The sequence below is a fragment of the Aquarana catesbeiana genome, linkage group LG01 (assembly GCF_042186555.1).
Source record: "Aquarana catesbeiana isolate 2022-GZ linkage group LG01, ASM4218655v1, whole genome shotgun sequence".
Lineage (NCBI taxonomy): Eukaryota > Metazoa > Chordata > Amphibia > Anura > Ranidae > Aquarana > Aquarana catesbeiana.
Window position 1 is genome coordinate 404,975,221 of NC_133324.1, and position 19,420 is coordinate 404,994,640.

General features: G+C 41.5%; 1 protein-coding gene across 1 annotated transcript in view; it reads right to left on the reverse strand.

Moving 5' to 3' along the window:
* Positions 1 to 2,433: 2,433 nt before the first annotated feature.
* SPATA6L (spermatogenesis associated 6 like) overlaps positions 2,434 to 19,420 on the reverse strand; it is a 112,086-nt gene continuing 95,099 nt past the window's right edge. The window contains exons 11-14 of the mRNA XM_073634966.1: positions 15,703 to 15,851; positions 11,890 to 11,980; positions 9,998 to 10,093; positions 2,434 to 3,046 (exon numbers count right to left, since the gene is read on the reverse strand). Of these exons, the coding sequence (XP_073491067.1) occupies positions 10,007 to 10,093; positions 11,890 to 11,980; positions 15,703 to 15,851 (327 nt within the window). The 3' untranslated portion in view covers positions 2,434 to 3,046; positions 9,998 to 10,006. The remainder of the gene's footprint in view (positions 3,047 to 9,997; positions 10,094 to 11,889; positions 11,981 to 15,702; positions 15,852 to 19,420) is intronic.

A 19,420-nucleotide genomic window follows, 5' to 3' on the forward strand; every position in this document is an offset into this window, starting at 1 on the left:
TCCTTAAGTTGGAATTCAGAAAGATTGATGACTTTCATGTCATGTCAGTTGGAACAATTGCTGGCATAGGACTATTTAGTAGGAGTTCTTCTGACTCCTGGTGGTCGCCCGGTTTGTTTTCACCGGCTCCCTTCTTTCTCTGTGCTTCCATTTTCCTTTTCTCCTTCCTCCTTCTGTTGTGTCTACTCCTTCTTTTAATATTCCCTTGGTTTGGGGAAGGTCTGCCTGGTCCTGCAGGTCCTTCTCTAAAAAAGTTACCGAGTAGTGTGACTCGTCCTCACTTTCAGAGGATTGGGTACCCCCACTCGTGCCTTGTTGTGAGGGAAATCTGCGTTGCCGAGATCTACTCCGGCTGCCTCTAGGAGTAAGGTCGAAGATCTCACCCTAGCCCAGTCGTCAAGATCCCTTTTAAATTTAGACTGTTTGGTGAATTTGAGATTTTTCTGGGTCCTGTCAATTTCTTTTTTGAGGAGATCGTTGAGTTTATCGAAATCAGGTTTTTCTTTGAGGGGTTCAAGCTTGTTGCTGCTTTCAGCAATCTGTGTTTGTAGTGTCTCCAATTGTAGCTTTTCCTCCTCAACAATAAGTCTCATGACCTCCAACCCATGATCAATAAATTTTTTCCGCCATTTATCAAGAAATCTTTCAGTTTGTAAATGGGTGGCAGGCACCACCCGCTCCTTATGCTCCTTAAATAATGGTTTAATGTTGCTTGGTTCCTGTAACTCAGTATCTACTGTTTCTAAATTAAATGCAGCTTTAATCTCGTCATAAAACTCATTACCAATCACAAATGCCATATCCTCGTACAGTCTTTTAATCAATTTACACTTTTGTCTAATGTGGGTATAGATAGGGAATAAAACATACTATTTCAATAAAGCCAAAGTAAAAAGGAGGATCCAAATGCAGGTGATCCAAAGAGGATCAGGGGTCAAGAGGATATACGGATAAAATTAATCTGAATCCAATTTAATTAAATGGTGAGAGAGCTTAACCAGTAATAGGGTGTTACCGATTCGTCGGCTGGGAGGGGATACCTCTAAAGCAAATAAATCACTGCAATATAAGAAAGGGGGTGGGATAAAGGAATATCCTAAGAAAGCAATAAGGAGAATCCACCATGGTATATCATTGCCCTGCATGAACACAGGAAGGAGTCCTTTTAAAGATTAGGTTTTGGGGAAAGGTCAGGCTATGGTTTACATTTAGGAGTTGGATTAATGGGTGCATTTGGGTTATGGGCTAGGTTAGGGGAACCGTTTGAGCGTTAACTAGTTCTTGACCGCCCCACGCAGATATACTGTGGCAGGTTGGCCCTCCTGAGCGAAATCATGTACCTGTATGTGATTTTGAGCATGGAGTATCTTTGATGATATATCCAAATCTTTGATGATCCCTAGGAGCACCATCAAATCTATCATAACCAAGTGGAAAAAACATGGCACAACACCAAACCTGCCAAGAGACGGCCGCACACCAAAACTCACGGACCGGGCAAGGAGGGCATTAATCAGAGAGGCAGCACAGAGACCTAAGGTAACCCTGGAGGAGCTGCAGAGTTCCACAGCGGAGACTGGCATATCTGTACATAGGATGACAATAAGCCGTACGCTCCATAGAGTTGGGCTTTATGGCAGAGTGGCCAGAAGAAAGCCATTACTTTCAGAAAAAAACAAAATGGCACATTTTGAGTTTGCAAAAAGGCATGTGGGAGACTCCCAAAATGTATGGAAGAAGGTGCTCTGGTTTGATGAGACTAAAATTGAACTTTTTGGCCATCAAAGAAAACGCTATGTCTGTCGCAAACCCAACACATCACATCACCCAAAGAACACCATCCACCCACAGTGAAACATGATGGTGGCAGCATCATGCTGTGGGGATGTTTTCAGCAGCCGGGACTGGGAAACTGGTCAGAGTTGAGGGAAAGATGGATGGTGCTAAATACAGGGATATTCTTGAGCAAAACCTGTACCAATCGGTGTCTGATTTGAGGCTATAATGGAGATTCACCTTCCAGCAGGACAATGACCCCAAACACACTGCTAAAGCAACACTTGGTTTAGGGGAAACATGTAAATGTGTTAGAATGGCCTAGTCAAAGCCCAGACCTCAATCCAATAGAAAATCTGTGGTCAGACTTAAAGATTGCTGTTCACAAGCGCAAACCATCCAACTTGAAGGAGCTGGAGCAGTTTTGCGAGGAGGAATGGGCAAAAATCCCAGTGGTAAGATTTGGCAAGCTCTTAGAGACTTATCCAAAGCGACTTGGAGCTGTGATAGCCGCAATAGGTGGCTCTACAAAGTATTGACATTAGGGGGGTGAATAGTTATGCACATTGACTTTTTCTGTTATTTTGTCATATTTGTTGTTTGCTTCACAATAAAAAAAAAAAAAAAAAACATTTTCAAAGTTGTGGGCATGTTCTATAAATTAGATGATGCAAATGCTCAAACAATCCATGTTAATTCCAGGTTGTGAGGCAACAAAACATGAAAAATGCTAAGGGGGGGGTAAATACTTTTGCAAGGCACTGTACAAAGCACTAATTACAATGAAATTCAAGAAAAAACAAAAGGATTAGCGGATATTTTTCAAGCTGTCACATTTATTTTAGTTCGATGCCTTTCATACATGTTTATCTCTGAAACATTTTTACAGGTAAAACACACTGGTAAACAATTGCACTGAACATGTTCAGGCAACAATCTCTCATGTATGGAGACCTTAGCATCCTTGCTATAAATATTACTTCTATTAGCTTTCATTCGTCTGCATAATCTTTCAGCCTTAAGTAAGCATAAAAACTGATATAATATACATATTTTATTGTCATAAAAAATATTTGCAATACAGAGCAGATTTTAAAAAAGCACAATACAAAAAATACAAAAAAGTCACACAGAAGAATAAATACATTTTCATTCACAATCATATGGCGTTGTAGATTACATACAGTAGTCTCCACATATCCAGCACCCTGAGTTCCAAATGTCTTAAGATTGTTGACACTTGAAGGCATATCAGCAGTTTTATTTAGCCCTTTAAAAAAAAAAAAAAAAAAAAAACAAGTTAATCAATGTTTGCACAAGCAAATTTCAAGCATAAACAATGTGAATGACCTGAGGGTTACAGGTAAGGTCAGTCATTTATAGAATACACACAGGAGCGTAGCAACAAATACACACTTTTTGCAATTAATGTTATTTTTATCTCAAAATAAACAGGATGTCAGGTACAGGCATGAAGTTCCATGTGGTATGAAGTAGAGAAGACATTGCTGGAAGTGGCAGCAGAGGAGCTTCATTTGTGGACTGCCCTGGTTATTTTAGAAAACCCTGAGTCCTGGATTGTGCCATCCATCCATCCCAGCAGTGGCGGCTGGTGCTCAAAAATTTTGGTGGGGGGCGCAAACAAACTGAAAAATACTGAAACAAAAACATCAATTGCAGCCACTGTGCCCATAAAATGCAGCCACTGTGCCATCAATTGCAGCCACTGTACCCATCAAATACAGCCACTGTGCCCATCAAATGCAGCTCCTCTGTTCCATAAAATGAAGCCACTGTGCCATCAAATGCAGCCACTGTGCTATCAACTGCAGCCACTGTGCCCATCAAATACAGTCACTGTACCCCATAAAATGAAGCCACTGTGCCATCAAATGCAGCCACTGTGTCATCAAATGCAGCCACTGTGCCCATCAATTGCAGCCACTGACCTCTCTCCTTTCTCGACCTGACAGCTACAGTGGGCGGCGCTGAGAAACCCCTGCTGACATCAGCTAGGAAGAGGGGAGAAGAGGAGGAGAGAGGCAGCCAGTCACGTGAGCGCCGCTATGAAATGCGGTATACAGTGGCATTTTTTTTTAAAAAACACATACACTAGGGACATTATTTAATATAGCAGAGGGGATTGTAGGAATGTCACTGCAGTTTGATAGCAGCAAGAGGGGAGGAGATCAGCACTCACACAGCTGACAGGCAGGGAGGGAGGGGGGAGAGAGGACAGAGGAGAGACAGCGAATGACGGAGGCTCGTAATCTGACCACTGTGACAGGGCTCAGCAGCCATGATAAACCATGGCCAGTTTACAGGGGGGTAGGGCAGAACCAGGCAGGATCAGCCAGGTTTTTTAGGTTATACAAGGGGTCAAATTACACAGCACAAGCACTGTGCTGCATAACATGCTTTAAGGGTACAGGATCATTTTTTTAAATTATTTTATGGTTACGACCACTTTAAGTTTAAAAAAAAAAGTGTGTCCCCAGAACAAAAAGTGAGAGACAATCTCTCCAGTGGACCCCCATACAGCAGTACAACCTGAGTTTACCTGGGTTTTATTCCCTCTTCACTTTGTCCAAAATAAAACATTGCTGGACTGCTTGTCAAAAATCTCTGCAATTTCATTTATTTTTGAACTTGTACTTGGAAGTTAATACTAATTAATGGAATTTGAGAGGGCATCTGCAGGCCAAACTAGGAAGATTTTTGACAAGCAGCTCAATACAGTCAGAGATATCTAACTGGATCGGGAACAGGGGAGTAGAAGACTGGGAGAGCGACTGAATGCAGGGAGTACCTTTTAAAAAGTTTGTCTATATGACTAATATACAAGGTATGCAATACACTCTACAGCAAAGTACAATGTGCAAATTGTGTTGTGCCAGAGCAGCTTGTCAGCAGTAATTTAGTTGTTCAGATTGCAGTGACCAGTAAAAGTTGTATGAGCAATACCAGCTAATTCTAGTCCATCAAAAAAGTCACTTACAGGTGAAGTACCGGAGTCATAAGTAGATTTTGCACAAGTATACTGTGTAATATAAGCAATCCTGCCATGCTTGAAATATGTCTACAGCCAAAACTTTTTCCACTTTTGGGAATTGTTAATACCCCTGTCTGTTTTTTTCTTTGTTTTCGTTTTTTAATCTCTGTGTCCTATAAAGGAGATTGCCCATTACCTACTGTAAGAGAGTCATACCAAGAAATGAAAAGGAGGAAATCTCTCCAAAGTGAGGGAAAATCCAATGTTAGTTGTCACTGGCACATGTGTCTACATTTGAAGATCTCCCTACTATTTCTGTTCTTATAGCACCAAAGGGTTTGGCTTTCCCTATACTTTCTGTCACTAGGATAACAGCAATTTTGAATCTCCCCAGCAGGCCACAGACAGCAATAAATACCTGGCCGGGGTTCCTTTCCTTCCCTACAATAAACAAAACTAAAGTAAAAAGGTTTGGTTTTAGGTATTTTTTAATGATACCCTAACTGTGCTGTTTTATTTTGGTGTCAGGCAGCGAACACTTAATTCTGAAAGGCTTAAAAACTAAGAATGCACCTTTTTATTTCACCTTGACCCCATTCGGCCGTCTAACCCCAGTTGCATATTATAATCTATGAGAGAAGTCAGGGTATCACAAAGATAACTGTTAATTTCTATCTATCTATCTATCTATCTATCTATCTATCTATCTATCTATCTATCTATCTATCTATCTATCTATCTATCTATCTATCTATCTATCTATCTATCTATCTATCTGTTTGTCCAAAACGGATCATATTTTATCTAACCACTTGGGGACCTTTGGCATAGGCAATATGCCTAAGGCCAGTTTCACACTACAGCGGCGTTTTTTTGGGCGCTAGCGGGGCACTCTTAATCCCTGCTAGCAGCCGAAGAATGGGTTAAAAGTGCCGCATTGCCTGAAAAGCACTTCGGAAGCACTGCCCATTCATTTCAATAGGCAGGGCGTTTTGGGAGAGCAGTATACTGCTCTCCCAAAATGCCCCAAAAATACTGCTTTCAGGACTTTTCCTAAAAGCAATCCAAAGCACACGTCATCTGTAAAATATGGTGGAGGCAGTGTGATGGCATGGGCATGCATGGCTTCCAGTGGCACTGGGTCATTGGTGTTTATTGATGATGTGACAGAAGACAGAAGTAGCTGGAAGATTTCTGCAATGTTTAGAGATCTACTGTCAGCCCAGATTCAGCCAAATGCAGCAAAGTTGATTGGACGGCACTTCACAGTACTGATGGACAATGGTCCAAAACACACTGCAAAAGCAACCCAGGAGAGCTTTTGAAGGAAAAGAAGTGGAATATTCTGCAATGGCCAAGTCAATCACTTGATCTCAACCTAATTGAGCATGCATTTCCCTTGCTGAAGGCAAAACTAAAAGCAGAAAGATCCACAAACAAAGAACAACTGAGGACAGCTGCAGTTAGAGCTTGGCAAAGAATCAGAAAGGGGGAAACCCAGTCTTTGGAAATGTCCATGGGTTCCAGACTTCAGGCAGTCATTGCCAATAAAGGATTCTCAACAAAATATTGAAAATGCACATCTTATTTATGATTATATTCATTTGTCCAATTACATTTGAGCCTCTGAAAATGGGAGGACTGTGTATAAAAATGGTTGCAGTTCCTAAAATTTGTATTTTATATTTATGTTCAACCCCTTGAATTAAAGCTGAAAGTCTGCACTTCAAATTCATTTTATTCTGGTGGCATACAGAGCCAAAAGTATGAAAATTGCGCCTGTGTTCAAATATATACGGACCTAACTGTGTGTGTGTATATATATATATATATATATATATATATATACGTACAGTGGGGACGGAAAGTATTCAGACCCCCTTAAATTGTTCACTCTTTGTTATATTGCAGCCATTTGCTAAAATTATTTACATTCATTTTTTTTCCTCATGAATGTACACACAGCACCCCATATTGACAGAAAAACGCAGAATTGTTGACGTTTTTGCAGATTTATTAAAAAAGAAAAACTGAAATATCACATGGTCCTAAGTATTCAGACCCTTTGCTGTGACACTCATATATTTAACTCAGGTGCTGTCCATTTCTTCTGATCATCCTTGAGATGGTTCTACACCTTCATTTGAGTCCAGCTGTGTTTGATTATACTGATTGGATTTGAGTAGGAAAGCCACACACCTGTCTATATAAGACCTTACAGCTCACAGTGCTTGTCAGAGCAAATGAGAATCGTGAGGTCAAAGGAACTGCCTGAAGAGCTCAGAGACAGAAATGTGGCAAGGCACAGATCTGGCCAAGGTTACAAAAAAATTCTGCTGCACTTAAGGTTCCTAAGAGCACAGTGGCCTCCATAATCCTTAAATGGAAGACGTTTGGGACGACAAGAACCCTTCCTAGAGCTGGCCGTCCAGCCAAACTGAGCTATCGGGGGAGAAGAGCCTTGGTGAAAGAGGTAAAGAAGAACCCAAAGATCACTGTGGCTGAGCTCCAGAGATGCATTCGGGAGATGGAAGAAAGTTGTAGAAAGTCAACCATCACTGCAGCCCTCCACCAGTCAGGGCTTTATGGCAGAGTGGCCCGACGGAAGCCTCTCCTCAATGCAAGACACATGAAAGCCCGCATGGAGTTTGCTAAAAAAACACCTGAAGGACTCCAAGATGGTGAGAAATAAGATTCTCTGGTCTGATGAGACCAAGATAGAACTTTTTGGCCTTAATTCTAAGCGGTATGTGTGGAGAAAACCAGGCACTGCTCATCACCTCTCCAATACAGTCCCAACAGTGAAGCATGGTGGTGACAGCATCATGCTGTGAGGGTGTTATTCAGCTGCAGGGACAGGACGACTGGTTGCAATTGAGGGAAAGATGAATGCGGCCAAGTACAGGGATATCCTGGACGAAAACCTTCTCCAGAGTGCTTAGGACCTCAGACTGGGCCGAAGGTTTACCTTCCAACAAGACAATGACCCTAAGCACACAGCTAAAATAACGAAGGAGTGTCTTCACAACAACTCTGTGAATGTTCTTGAATGGCCCAGCCAGAGCCCTGACTTAAATCCATTGAGCATCTCTGGATAGACCTAAAAATGGCTGGCCATCAACGTTTACCATCCAACCTGACAGAACTGGAGAGGATCTGCAAGGAGGAATGGCAGAGGATCCCCAAATCCAGGTGTGAAAAACTTGTTGCATCTTTCCCAAAAAGACTCAATACTGTATTAGATCAAAAGGGTGCTTCTACTAAATACTGAGCAAAGGGTCTGAATACTTAGGACCATGTGATATTTCAGTTTTTCTTTTTTAATAAATCTGCAAAAATGTCAACAATTCTGTGTGTTTCTGTCAGTATGGGGTGCTGTGTGTACATTAATGAGGAAAACAATGAACGTAAATGATTTTAGCAAATGGCTGCAATATAACAAAGAGTGAAAAATTTAAGGGGGTCTGAATACTTTCCGTCCCCACTGTATATATATAAATTATTTTCTGGTAAGCCTTGTTTACCCATCTGAGAAACACTGAACACAGAGGTGGAAACACTGTTATACTTTTAATGGACTTAACAATTTTGTTTTGGACATTTTCACTTTATTCACGATTATTTAGGTTTTCAGTAATACAACCTTCAAGACTGAATGGACATTTGCACATTCATATGGCTGGGGATTGATTTTGGGTTATTTCACATGTGTTGGTTTACATGGAGTATTTTATTATATTGCGTTTGTGTGCACTAAAATTCACTTGAGTGTATTTTTACTGAAATTAGAGGTTTAATAAACAGTGGTGTGAATATAGTATGATACAACAAATTGCAACTACCACAATTTTGTTCTCCAAGGTCTTTGCCTTCAGTATATATAATGTTTTTGGGGTTTGGGCTTAAAATGTGCATTTTAGCAGCAGTACAAAAAAGGGGAAAAAATGGCAGCAAAAGAGTTAATTAACAAGATGTTCTGAATAATCTTAACCAGTTCAGATGACGGCAACAGCGCGGACCTGCTTTGCCGGGACGACGTCTATTGACGTCGTCCCGTGCACGAGCGGCCTGCGCACCCCCTGCAGGGCGCGCGCTCGGTGATCAGCGAGTCTATGAGACTCGCCTGATCACAGATCGGAGTAAGGGGTCGGTCCTGACCCCTTACCACGTGATCAGCTGTCAGCCAATGACAGCTGATCATGTGATATAAACAGAGCCGGTAATCGGCTATTTTTTCTCCTTGCGCTGACAGTGTGAGGAGGAAAAAAAAAGCCGACCACAGGCGGCCGTGAGAGGGACATCAGTCCCGATCACGGCGATCATCTGTGACACCTAGCAATAGGCTAGACCTACCAGTGCCCACCAGCGTCACCCATCAGTGCCCACAGTGCCACCCATCAGCGCCCACAGTGCCACCCATCAGCGCCCACAATCAGTGCCACAAGAACAGTGCTGCACATCAGTGCCACCTATCAGTGCCCATCAGTGTCACCTACCAGTGCCCATAAGTGCCCATCAGTGCCCCCCATCACTGCCCATCAGTGCCACTCATCAGTGCCCCCCATCAGTGCCCATCAGTGCCGCCCATCAGTGCCCCCCATCAGTGGTACCTATCAATGCCCATCAGGGCCACCCATCCGTGCCACCCATCAGCGCCCATCAGTGGCCATCAGTGCCGCCTTATCTGTGCCCATCAGTGCCACCTTAACTGTGCCTATCAGTGCCGCCTTAACTATGCCCATCAGTGCCGCCTTAACTGTGCCTATCCGTGCCCATCAGTGCAGACTATCAGTGCTCACCAGTGCCGCCTCATCAGCGCATATCAATGAAGGAGAAAAATTACCTGTTTGCAAAATTTTATAACAAACTATGAAACATGATTTTTTTTTTTTTTTTTCAAAATTTTCCATCTTTTTTTGTTTGTTTAGCAAAACATAAAAATCCCAGCTGTGATTATATACCACCAAAAGAAAGCTCTATTTGTGGGAAAAAATGATAAAAATTTTATTTGGGTACAGTGTTGTATGACCGCGCAATTGTCATTCAAAGTGCGTCAGCGCTGAAAGCTGAAAATTGGTCTGGGCAGGAGGGGGGTTTAAGTGCCCAGTAAGCAAGTGGTTAAACATGTCATGCCAAAAAATTAAAATATATCTTTTCCACAATTTTACAAATAAATCAACAGATAGAAATTGCAAGGTTTTTTAAGTGAAAAAGCACATGTAACTTTACCTTACTTTACTAGAATATGTTTCCATCTAAACTACTATTCAGTAACTTCCTTGATGTCCTTTCAAGGATACGATCCGCTTCACTGTTAGTAATATCCTAAAAGTATTTAACATAACTTTTTAGTATTAAGTTACATTTACTATATTTGTGCATGTGAAAGCATACAGAACATTATATATAAGACATTTTCTTCTCTTAAAGTGATTGTAAAGTCTCGTTTTTTTAAAAATTAAAAATAAAAAACATGTTATACTTACCTGCTCTGTGCAGTGGATTTGCACAGAGCAGCCCGGATCCTCCTTTTCTCGTGCCCCTCTTCGGCTCTCCTGGCCCTTCCCTCCTGTTGGGTGCCCCCACAGGAAGCAGCTTGCTATGGCGGCACCCGAGCCGAGTGACAGCTCTCTGTGTCCATTCATACATGGAGCTGCAGCTTGGTCCCACCCCCTTACTATTCTCATTGGCTGACTGACTTTGAGTGACAGCAGCAGAAGCCAATGGCATTGTGATGCTGTCTCAGCTAATGAGGAGGGGAGTCACGGATGGCTGAGACAATCCCACAACATCGCTGGAGCTAGAGGGACCTCAGGTAAGTATTATGGGTGCTAAGGGTGGCTGCTGCACACATAAGGCTTTTTATCTTAATGCATAGAAAACCTTCTGACTTTATAGTCACTTTAAGGATGCTTTCCTAGAACCATACTGTTTTATGGAATAACCATTCACATTGCTGAAAATATTCAGCACACAGTCAGATGCTCCTTTTTATGCTACTAGTGCAGGCTAGAGAATGGGTGAGATATTTTTATTGGTTGCTAATGTAACTAATATCTTACACTCAATCAATCACAGTTTAATTATCCAGACATAAGTAGATGAAACATTAGATTAAGTAACCATTAAACATGTCTTAAAGCGATATTAAAGCCTTGTTTTTTTTTAATAACAAACATTTCATACTTACCTGCTCTGTGCAATGGTTTTGCACAGAGTATCCCGGATCCTCCTCTTCTCTGGTCCCCCACTGGTGCTTCTGGCCCCTCACTCCTGTCGGGTGCCCCCACAGCAAGCAGCTTGCTGTGGGGGCACCCAAGCAGGCGTGCTCCCGACCCACAGCTCTGTGTGACCATTCACACACCGAGCCGTGGCTTGGCCCCACCCCCTCCATCTCCTGATTGGTTCACTGGCTGTGATTAACAGTAGCGGGACCCAATGGCTCCCACTGCTGCCAAAAGCCAATCAAGACTGCGAGTCCCCAGAGAGGCAAGGCTGGATTGAGAGGGGGCTCAGGTAAGTATTATGGGGTCTGCTGCACACAGAAGGTTTTTTTTTAAAAAGTATAGAATGCATGAAGGTAAAAAACATTGTGCCTTTACAATAGCTTTAAAATTTATGTAAAGCCAAAACCTCCTTTTAGTTTTGGTTAGAGTAGGGAATTCATACAACCCCGTCAGGTTTTTTTTCTGTCTGTCCTGTAGGGAAAATTTCTCTTTATTTTTAGTGCCAGGAACACAGCAGAAAGAGAAGATTTCTCCAAAGCAAAGGGTTTAATCATTAAAACTTTTTCTATTACCCTCTGTGACAACTGAAAAATGTTGAATTTCCCATTGCTTTCTGTATAGGAGATAATGGGTAACAAGACAAATACAGTCCCCATCCAACCTAACAGAGCTTTTTCCAAGAAAGAGCAAAAAACGCAGGACCTGGATATTAACAGCTAGTAGTGACTTACTTGAATGGCTCACAACTGTAACTGCAGCCAAAGGTGGTTTTTCTAAGTGACCCATTTTGTAGTGTTACAACCGCAAATTAAAGTAAACCCACCTATATTTGAGGTTGTAAGACTGCAAAATGTGTATAAGACCACAATTAATTCAGTGTTTTGTTTTACTTACTTTAGATAGCAGTTGTCTGGCGCTGTGAGTGGATAGCAGATTACGCACTCGGTTATGTATAGACTCCCAGGTGTTACTGTCAGATCGGAATCTGAAATAAAAAACATAAAAAAAAAAAAAAAAATGACACATTAGAAATAAGATCACATAAGAAATAACAGGTAAAATTAAACAGTAAAGGCTGGTTCAAACCAGATGCAGTGGAACTTCTTTGGGCAGCTATTCCAGCGCAGTCCCACCATATGGACATGGAAAAATGCCTTGCCTCCTAAGTGCCCGGTTCACTGTGTTGCAGTGGTGTGTGGGCCCGATGCACTTAAAAAAGTACTGCATGTTGTACTATTTTTCCGCGTAGTGCAGTGCAAAGCAATCCACTGCCTCGCACTGCACAGCTGGCAATTGAACTTTATGAGATGTCTGTGTGACATCTCAATAAAGATTGTTTAAAAAAACAAAACAGGAAACTAATCTGCTGAGATCACCTCGTTGATCTAAGCCTGATCACACCACTATAGGTTAGTGCTCAGAAGGGGAGTAATGTCTAAGATATGGCAACAGTTTAATATTTTCTACAGCAATGGATAATGAGAAATAGTGATGGTTCTATACATTAATTCCCCTCTAGGACAGTTATGTTTGTCATTTACAGTATATCATTTACAGAATAATGGCATGTAATATGTGAAATGTTATTTATATGGGTCAATAACCTTCACAACTTTATAGGTTCTGTGTGTTGTGAGCATGCAATAATATATAGATCAAATGCAAGCAATACAAGGAGAATTTCAATAGGCTATAAAAGGCACAGTAACTTTTATCAGCTCTGTTAAAGCCCAGCTCCAGGCAAACCTTTTTTTTTTTAATGTTGGTAAGAGTGAGGAAGGGACATACCCTCTGTTGGGTTTGTATTGTTGTCTGTGTCACCATTGGAAAGATTTCCCCTCACTATCTGTGTGGCCATAAGAAAAAGAAAGCAAAAGAAAGCAGACAGCGATAAAACCAAAAAGTTCTATTGTTCCCTACTATGGCCAAAACGCAGGAAAAAAAGTTGGGCTAAATCTTCAACTCAAACTAGTTTCTATTTCCTGCAATCTGAAAAACATGAAGTTTGGAAATCTAATGGTTACATTGACTATTGAGGCTGTTATCAAAACTGTGTTCATAGTTGGTGTCAACCAAATACTTGGTTTTGTTATTATTGCCCAGACATTCACATTGACCTTTTTAAAACGTGAACATTATTTGATGGGTAATGATATATTCCAGGGATATGCAATTAGCGAACCTCCAGCTGTTGCAAAACTACAAGTCCCATCATCCCTCTGCTTCTGGGTGTCATGCTTGTGGCTGTCAGAGTCTTGCTATGCCTCATGGGACTTGTAGTTCTGCAACAGCTGGAGGTCCGCTAATTGCATATCCCTGATATATTCTATTATACCAGTAAATAAAAGAACAAAAAATGTATTCAGGATAAGTCTGAGCTTAATCTGAGCACATTACTAGAGAAGAATGAATCAGGTTTCCATCCCTGTGATTGTTGTAAGGTATAAGATATGTCATAAGATGATGAAGTAGATCAAAAAACTAAACCTTTTCTAGTTTTGGATAAAGTCTAAAAAGGAAATAACGCTTATCGCTTTTTTGTCATCTGTGTCCCATTGTGGAGATTTTCCTTACCTTGTTTTCCTGTAGACCCGACAAAGAAAAAGGATATCTCCTCATAGAGAGGGAAATGCCCTTTAAAGCCCAGTACACACGGGCAGAATGTTGGAAGACATTTGCCGGTTCAAAAAATAACAACTGACATTTTGCCTGTGTGTATGTCGGTCTATCAGGCATTTCACCGACTCCCGATCAGTGCTCTCAGCCAATGGCAGAGAGCGCTAATCACAGTGTTCTGGTGGGGGGGGCGTCCCCCTATCAGAACACAACAGCTCAGCCGGGGAGATCACTGGACTAACCTTGCATGGTAAGTACAGTGTCTCAGACCGAAGCTGATAGTTTTTTTTCGTTCAACCCGCGGGTTGAACGAAAAAAACAAACAGAGTGTACCTGGCTTTAAACAGTTGTTACTGGAAAAATGTCCTCACTGGAAAATTGCATTTTCTGTTCAATGCATGTTCCAGTGGCAACTTACATTTTTGGATTCATTCCTCAATATCATTCTCAGCAATAATGGTCACCTGAACAAATAGACAGGGTGAGTCTCTTCAGCAGGCATAAAGACGGAAAAAAAAAAAACCTGACTGAGGTCAAAATTCAACCCCATTCAATTTTAAAAGTACAAAAAAGATTTAGCTTTAGATACACTTTAACTGCTTCAGATCCGCACTATAGCCGAATGACGGCTACAGCGCAGATCTACTTTGCCGGGAGTATGTCTATTGACGTCCTCCCCTTACTACATGATCAGCTGTCATGTGATCGGTAATCGTTTTTATTTTCTTCTCACGCTGACAGCATGAGGAGAAAAAAAGCCGATCACTGGCTTCTGTCTGAAGGGACATCAGTCCTGAAGAGGAAGAGCCTCATATGTGCCCACCAGTACCGCCTGCCAGTGCCACCTGCCAGTGCCATGAATCAGTGCCCACAGTGCCATGAATCAGTGCCCACAGTACGTAAGTACCAGCAATTAGTGCCACCTATTAGTGCCCACAATTGCCACCTATCAATGCCCACCAGTGGTGCCAATCAGTGCCTCATCAGTGCCACCTAGCAGTGCTGCCTATCATTGTCACCTACCAGTGCCGATCAGTGCCCATCACTGTCACCACTCAGTGCCCATCAGTGTCAGCTATCAGTGCCACCTATCAATGCCCATCAGTGCCACCCATCAGTGCCACTTCTCAGTGCCCACCAATGCCACCTATCAGTGCCCACCAGTGCCACTTATCAGTGCCCACCAGTGTTGCCTTATCAGTGCCCATCAGTGCAGCCTATCAGTGCCCATCAGTGCAGCCTATCAGTGCTCATCAGTGTAGCCTCATCAGCGTACATCAATGAAGGAGAAAAATTACCTGCTTGCAAAATTTATTAACAAAGTATAAGATGGTTTTGTATTTTTGTTTTTAAAAATCTGTCTTTTTTAATTTTTTTAATAAAAAAAACGCAGAGGTGATCAAATACCACCAAAAGAAAGCTCTATTTGTGGGAAAAAAAATGATAAAAATTTAATTTGGATACAGTGTTGTATGACCGCGCAAAGAACTGACAGCGCCAAAAGCTGAAAATTGGTCTGGGCAGGAGGTGGGTTTAGGTGCCCAGCAAGCAAGTGGTTAAAGAAGACTGAAGTGAAAAACTGTTGAGAACTAAAACTTTTAAACAATAGCTACATTGTTGCACTGGACTCACAAAGAAGAAAGTGGTCAATCCTAAAATGAACGTCATCCGTTAGAGATGAACCACATCAGTGAGAGACAGTTCATCCATCACCGGCCATTTTCACAAGTATGAGTGTATATTTAACAGTTGCAGTGGAGCCATGATACACACACAACAATCCTTATAACTGTACTGGACTTTGACAGGTGAAAATACACAGGACAGTGTTATACGTGAATGACAATGCTTCAACTTCATAATAGAGATGAATGGATTTGCTTTCAAGTAGGTGCCAGAAAACAAAAATGTGTTGCCTCTGTCAGGGTGAAATTAATCTTTCCCCAAATAAATAAAACAGTGAATCGAAGACAAAACATAACACAAGAAACCAATTAGGTTAATAGAAATATACAGATAGGAAATCTGTAGATGAAGTGAATCCACAGAAAAATACAAACAAGTCAACAGTATAATCATGCAGTTACAGACCTTTCCCTAATGCTTCCCTTGAGGACTGGACTTGTCCCCAAATCCTGCAATGAATATGTGCTGGAACTGAGAGAAGAACCCAGAGTGCCATTATCTACAGATAAGTTAGCTTTTCTTGGGACGTGCAGGTCACTTAAATCCAGATTGTCCTGTGCAACATAATGAGTGACTTAAATACAGTAACACAAAACACTGCATCAAAAATGTTATGTTTCATTGTAGCATTTTACACATTATTAAACTTTACTCTACTTAAGCCCTGGTTCACATTGGTGCGATTTGACATGCAATTTCACATGTCAAATCGCATGTCAAATTGGCGGCAATTGCCCGAAGCGTCTGGTATGGATTTTAGTGGGACCCCTATGCAATTTTTTTTTTTATTCTGGTTCGGGGTTCCCCTTAATATTCATACCATACCCAAAGGGCCTGGTAATGGACTGGGGGGGGGGATCCCATGTTTATTTTATCTATATTTCCGAGACCCGACAATTCATTACAGCCGTGATCAGTTTTAAATGACAATTTATCCTTTAGAAATGTCATTTTGCTGTGGTACTGTTCTAAACACAGGAAAATTGCGCCACTTTACTATAGACACCCGCCAGGCATGATATTTAAAGGAATATTTCATTTTTATTGTTTCACTTTAAGCATTAAAAAAATCACTACTCCCGAAAAAACGGCCGCTTTTAAATACATTTTTTGCATTGATACATGTCCCCCAGGCAGGACCCAGGTCCCCAAACGCTTTTTATGACAATAACTTGCATATAAGCCTTTAAAATTAGCACTTTTGATTATTCATGTTAGTGTCCCATAGACTTTAACAGTGTTCGCGTGTTCTGCTGCAAACCGAACAGGGGGGTGTTCGGCTCATCCCTAGTCTCTACCTTTAGCAGAGAAGCAGCCCCAACGCATAATGTTTCCACCTCAGTGCTTGACTGTAGGGATGATGCTCTTAGGGTTAAAGTCAGCATTTTTCTTCCTCCAAACATGGCGAGTCCCCCTCCTCAAGAAGGCACATGTACAGTCTTGCCAATAAACATCTAAATGATTTAGAGAAGGATTGGGAGAAATGCTGTGGTCATATGAGACCAAAAATAAGCTCATTGGCATTAACTCGACTCGCCGTGTTTGGAGGAAGAAAAATGCTGACTATGACCCTAAGAACACCATCCCTACAGTCAAGCACAGGGATCAAAAAATTATGCTTTGAGGCTGTTTCTTTACTAAAGGTACAGGCCAACTTTGCCGCATTAAGGGGCCAAATGACAGTGCCATGTATTGTAAACTTTTGGATGAGAACCTTCTTTCCTCAACCAGAACATTGAAGATAGATCATGGATGGGTCTTCCAGTATGATAATGACCCAAAACATACTGCCAAGGCAACACAGGAGTGGCTCAAGAAGAAGCATATTAAGGTCATGGAGTGGCCTAGTCAGTCTTCAAATCTTAATCCTATAAAACATTTATGGAGGGAGCTGAAACTAAAAGTTGTCAAGCGACAGCTAAGAAACCTTATGGACTAATGCCCCGTACACACGGTCGGATTTTCCGATGGAAAATGTCCGATCGGAGCGTGTTGTCGGAAATTCCGACCGTGTGTGGGCTCCATCGGACATTTTCCATCGGATTTTCCGACACACAAAGTTGGAGAGCAGGAGATAAAGTTTTCCGACAACAAAATCCGTTGTCGGAAATTCCGATCGTGTGTACACAAATCCGACGGACAAAGTGCCACGCATGCTCAGAATAAATAAAGAGATGAATGCTATTGGCCACTGCCCCGTTTATAGTCCCGACGTACATGTTTTACGTCACCGCGTTTAAAACGATCAGATTTTCCGACAACTTTGTGTGACCGTGTGTATGCAAGACAAGTTTGAGCCAACATCCGTCGGAAAAAATCCTAGGATTTTGTTGTCGGAATGTCCGAACAAAGTCCGACCGTGTGTAGGGGGCATTAGAGTAAATCTGTAAAGAAAAGTGGACCAAAATCCCTCCTGAGATGTGTGCAAACTGCAAACCTGGTAACCAATTACAAGAAGCGTCTTACCTCTGTGCTGGCCAACAAGGGTTTCTCCACCAAGTACTAAGTCATGTTTTGCATGGGGATCAAATACTTACTGTATTTTACACACTTGAACTGCAACTCAATTTATAGCATTTGTTTTATGTGTTTTTTCTGGATTTTTGGTTGATATTCTGTTTCTATCATTTAATATATACCTAGAGTGCCTTGAAAAATAATTCATACCCCTTGAAATTTTCCACATTTTGTCATGTTACAACCAAAAACATTAATGTATTTTATTGGGATTTTTATGTGATAAACCAATACAAAGTGGCACATAATTGTGAAATGGAAGGAAAATGATAAATGGTTCTCAAAATTTTTTACAAATAAATATGTGAAAAGTGTGGCGTGCATTTGTATTCAGCCCCCTGAGTCAATACTTTGTAGAACCACCTTTAGCTGCAATTACAGCTGCAAGTTTTATTTTAGGTATGTCTCTACCAGCTTTGCACATCTAGAGAGTGACATTTTTGCTCATTCTTCTTTGCAAAATAGCTCAAGCTCTGTCGGATTGGATGGAGAGCGTCTGTGAACAGCAATTTTCAAGTCTTGCAACTGACCCTTCTCACACCAAACTCGTTTCCACGTACTACAACAACTAGGATTAGCACCACAGAAAATAAATGGCGCTCTGACATACTGGAGCTGACAGAGGATGTTTGTCGGTAAGTGCTTCCCCTCCAGGTATTGTCTGTCATCTCTTCCCGAGATAAAGTTAATCAAACCAAATTATTATACAGGTCCTACTTTACTCCTTGTTTACTCTATGGATTAAAGAGACTACCCTCCGCAACATGTTCCCGATGTGGCATGGCTGGTGGCACATTTTTCCATTTAATGTGGTCGGCCCTTATCAGCTCCCTCACTCAGTTGCCTAACATCTGTAACCCCTTGAGATGCTTGCTAGGATATATAGATGATGACGGTACATCTAAGAATGTGCAAACCTTTCTTCGAATTATCCTGTTCTATACTATAGTCAATCAAGCTATACCTTTATACAAATTGACGTTTGAGGCCAGAGGTTGTCCAAAAAAATTTCATAAGATTTGGAAGCCCTGGGTTAGTTCAGATCACACTATACCACCTGCTCCTTGAGTTCTTGAAAAATATTAGCTGACTCTTGATCATCATACTGGAACTTAGAAGGTAACAATGAGACTCCTCTATTAATACGGATTTGGATACCATGTAACTGTACTTCATCAATGATTGAGTACTGTTTGCTCAAATAATGCTACATATGCATCTGTGTACCTGTTTGTTTGTATGTAAACAATAAATTTATACCTTTATAATTTTCAACTCTTGCAACATATTCTCAAATAGATTTAGGTCTGGACTTTGACTGGGCCATTCTAACACGTGAATATGCTTTGATCTAAACCATTCCATTGTAGCTTTGGCTTTACGTTTAAGATGTCCTGCTGGGGATTGAACCTCCACTCCAGTCTCAAGTCTTTTGCAGGCTCTAACCTCTTTTTCTTCTAAGACTGCCCTGTATTTGGCTCCATCCATCTTCCCATCAACTCTGACCAGCTTCCCTGTCCATGCTGAAGAAAAGCAATCCCACAACATGATGCTGCCACCACCATGTTTCAAGGTGGGGATGGTGTATTCCTGTTTATGTGCAGTG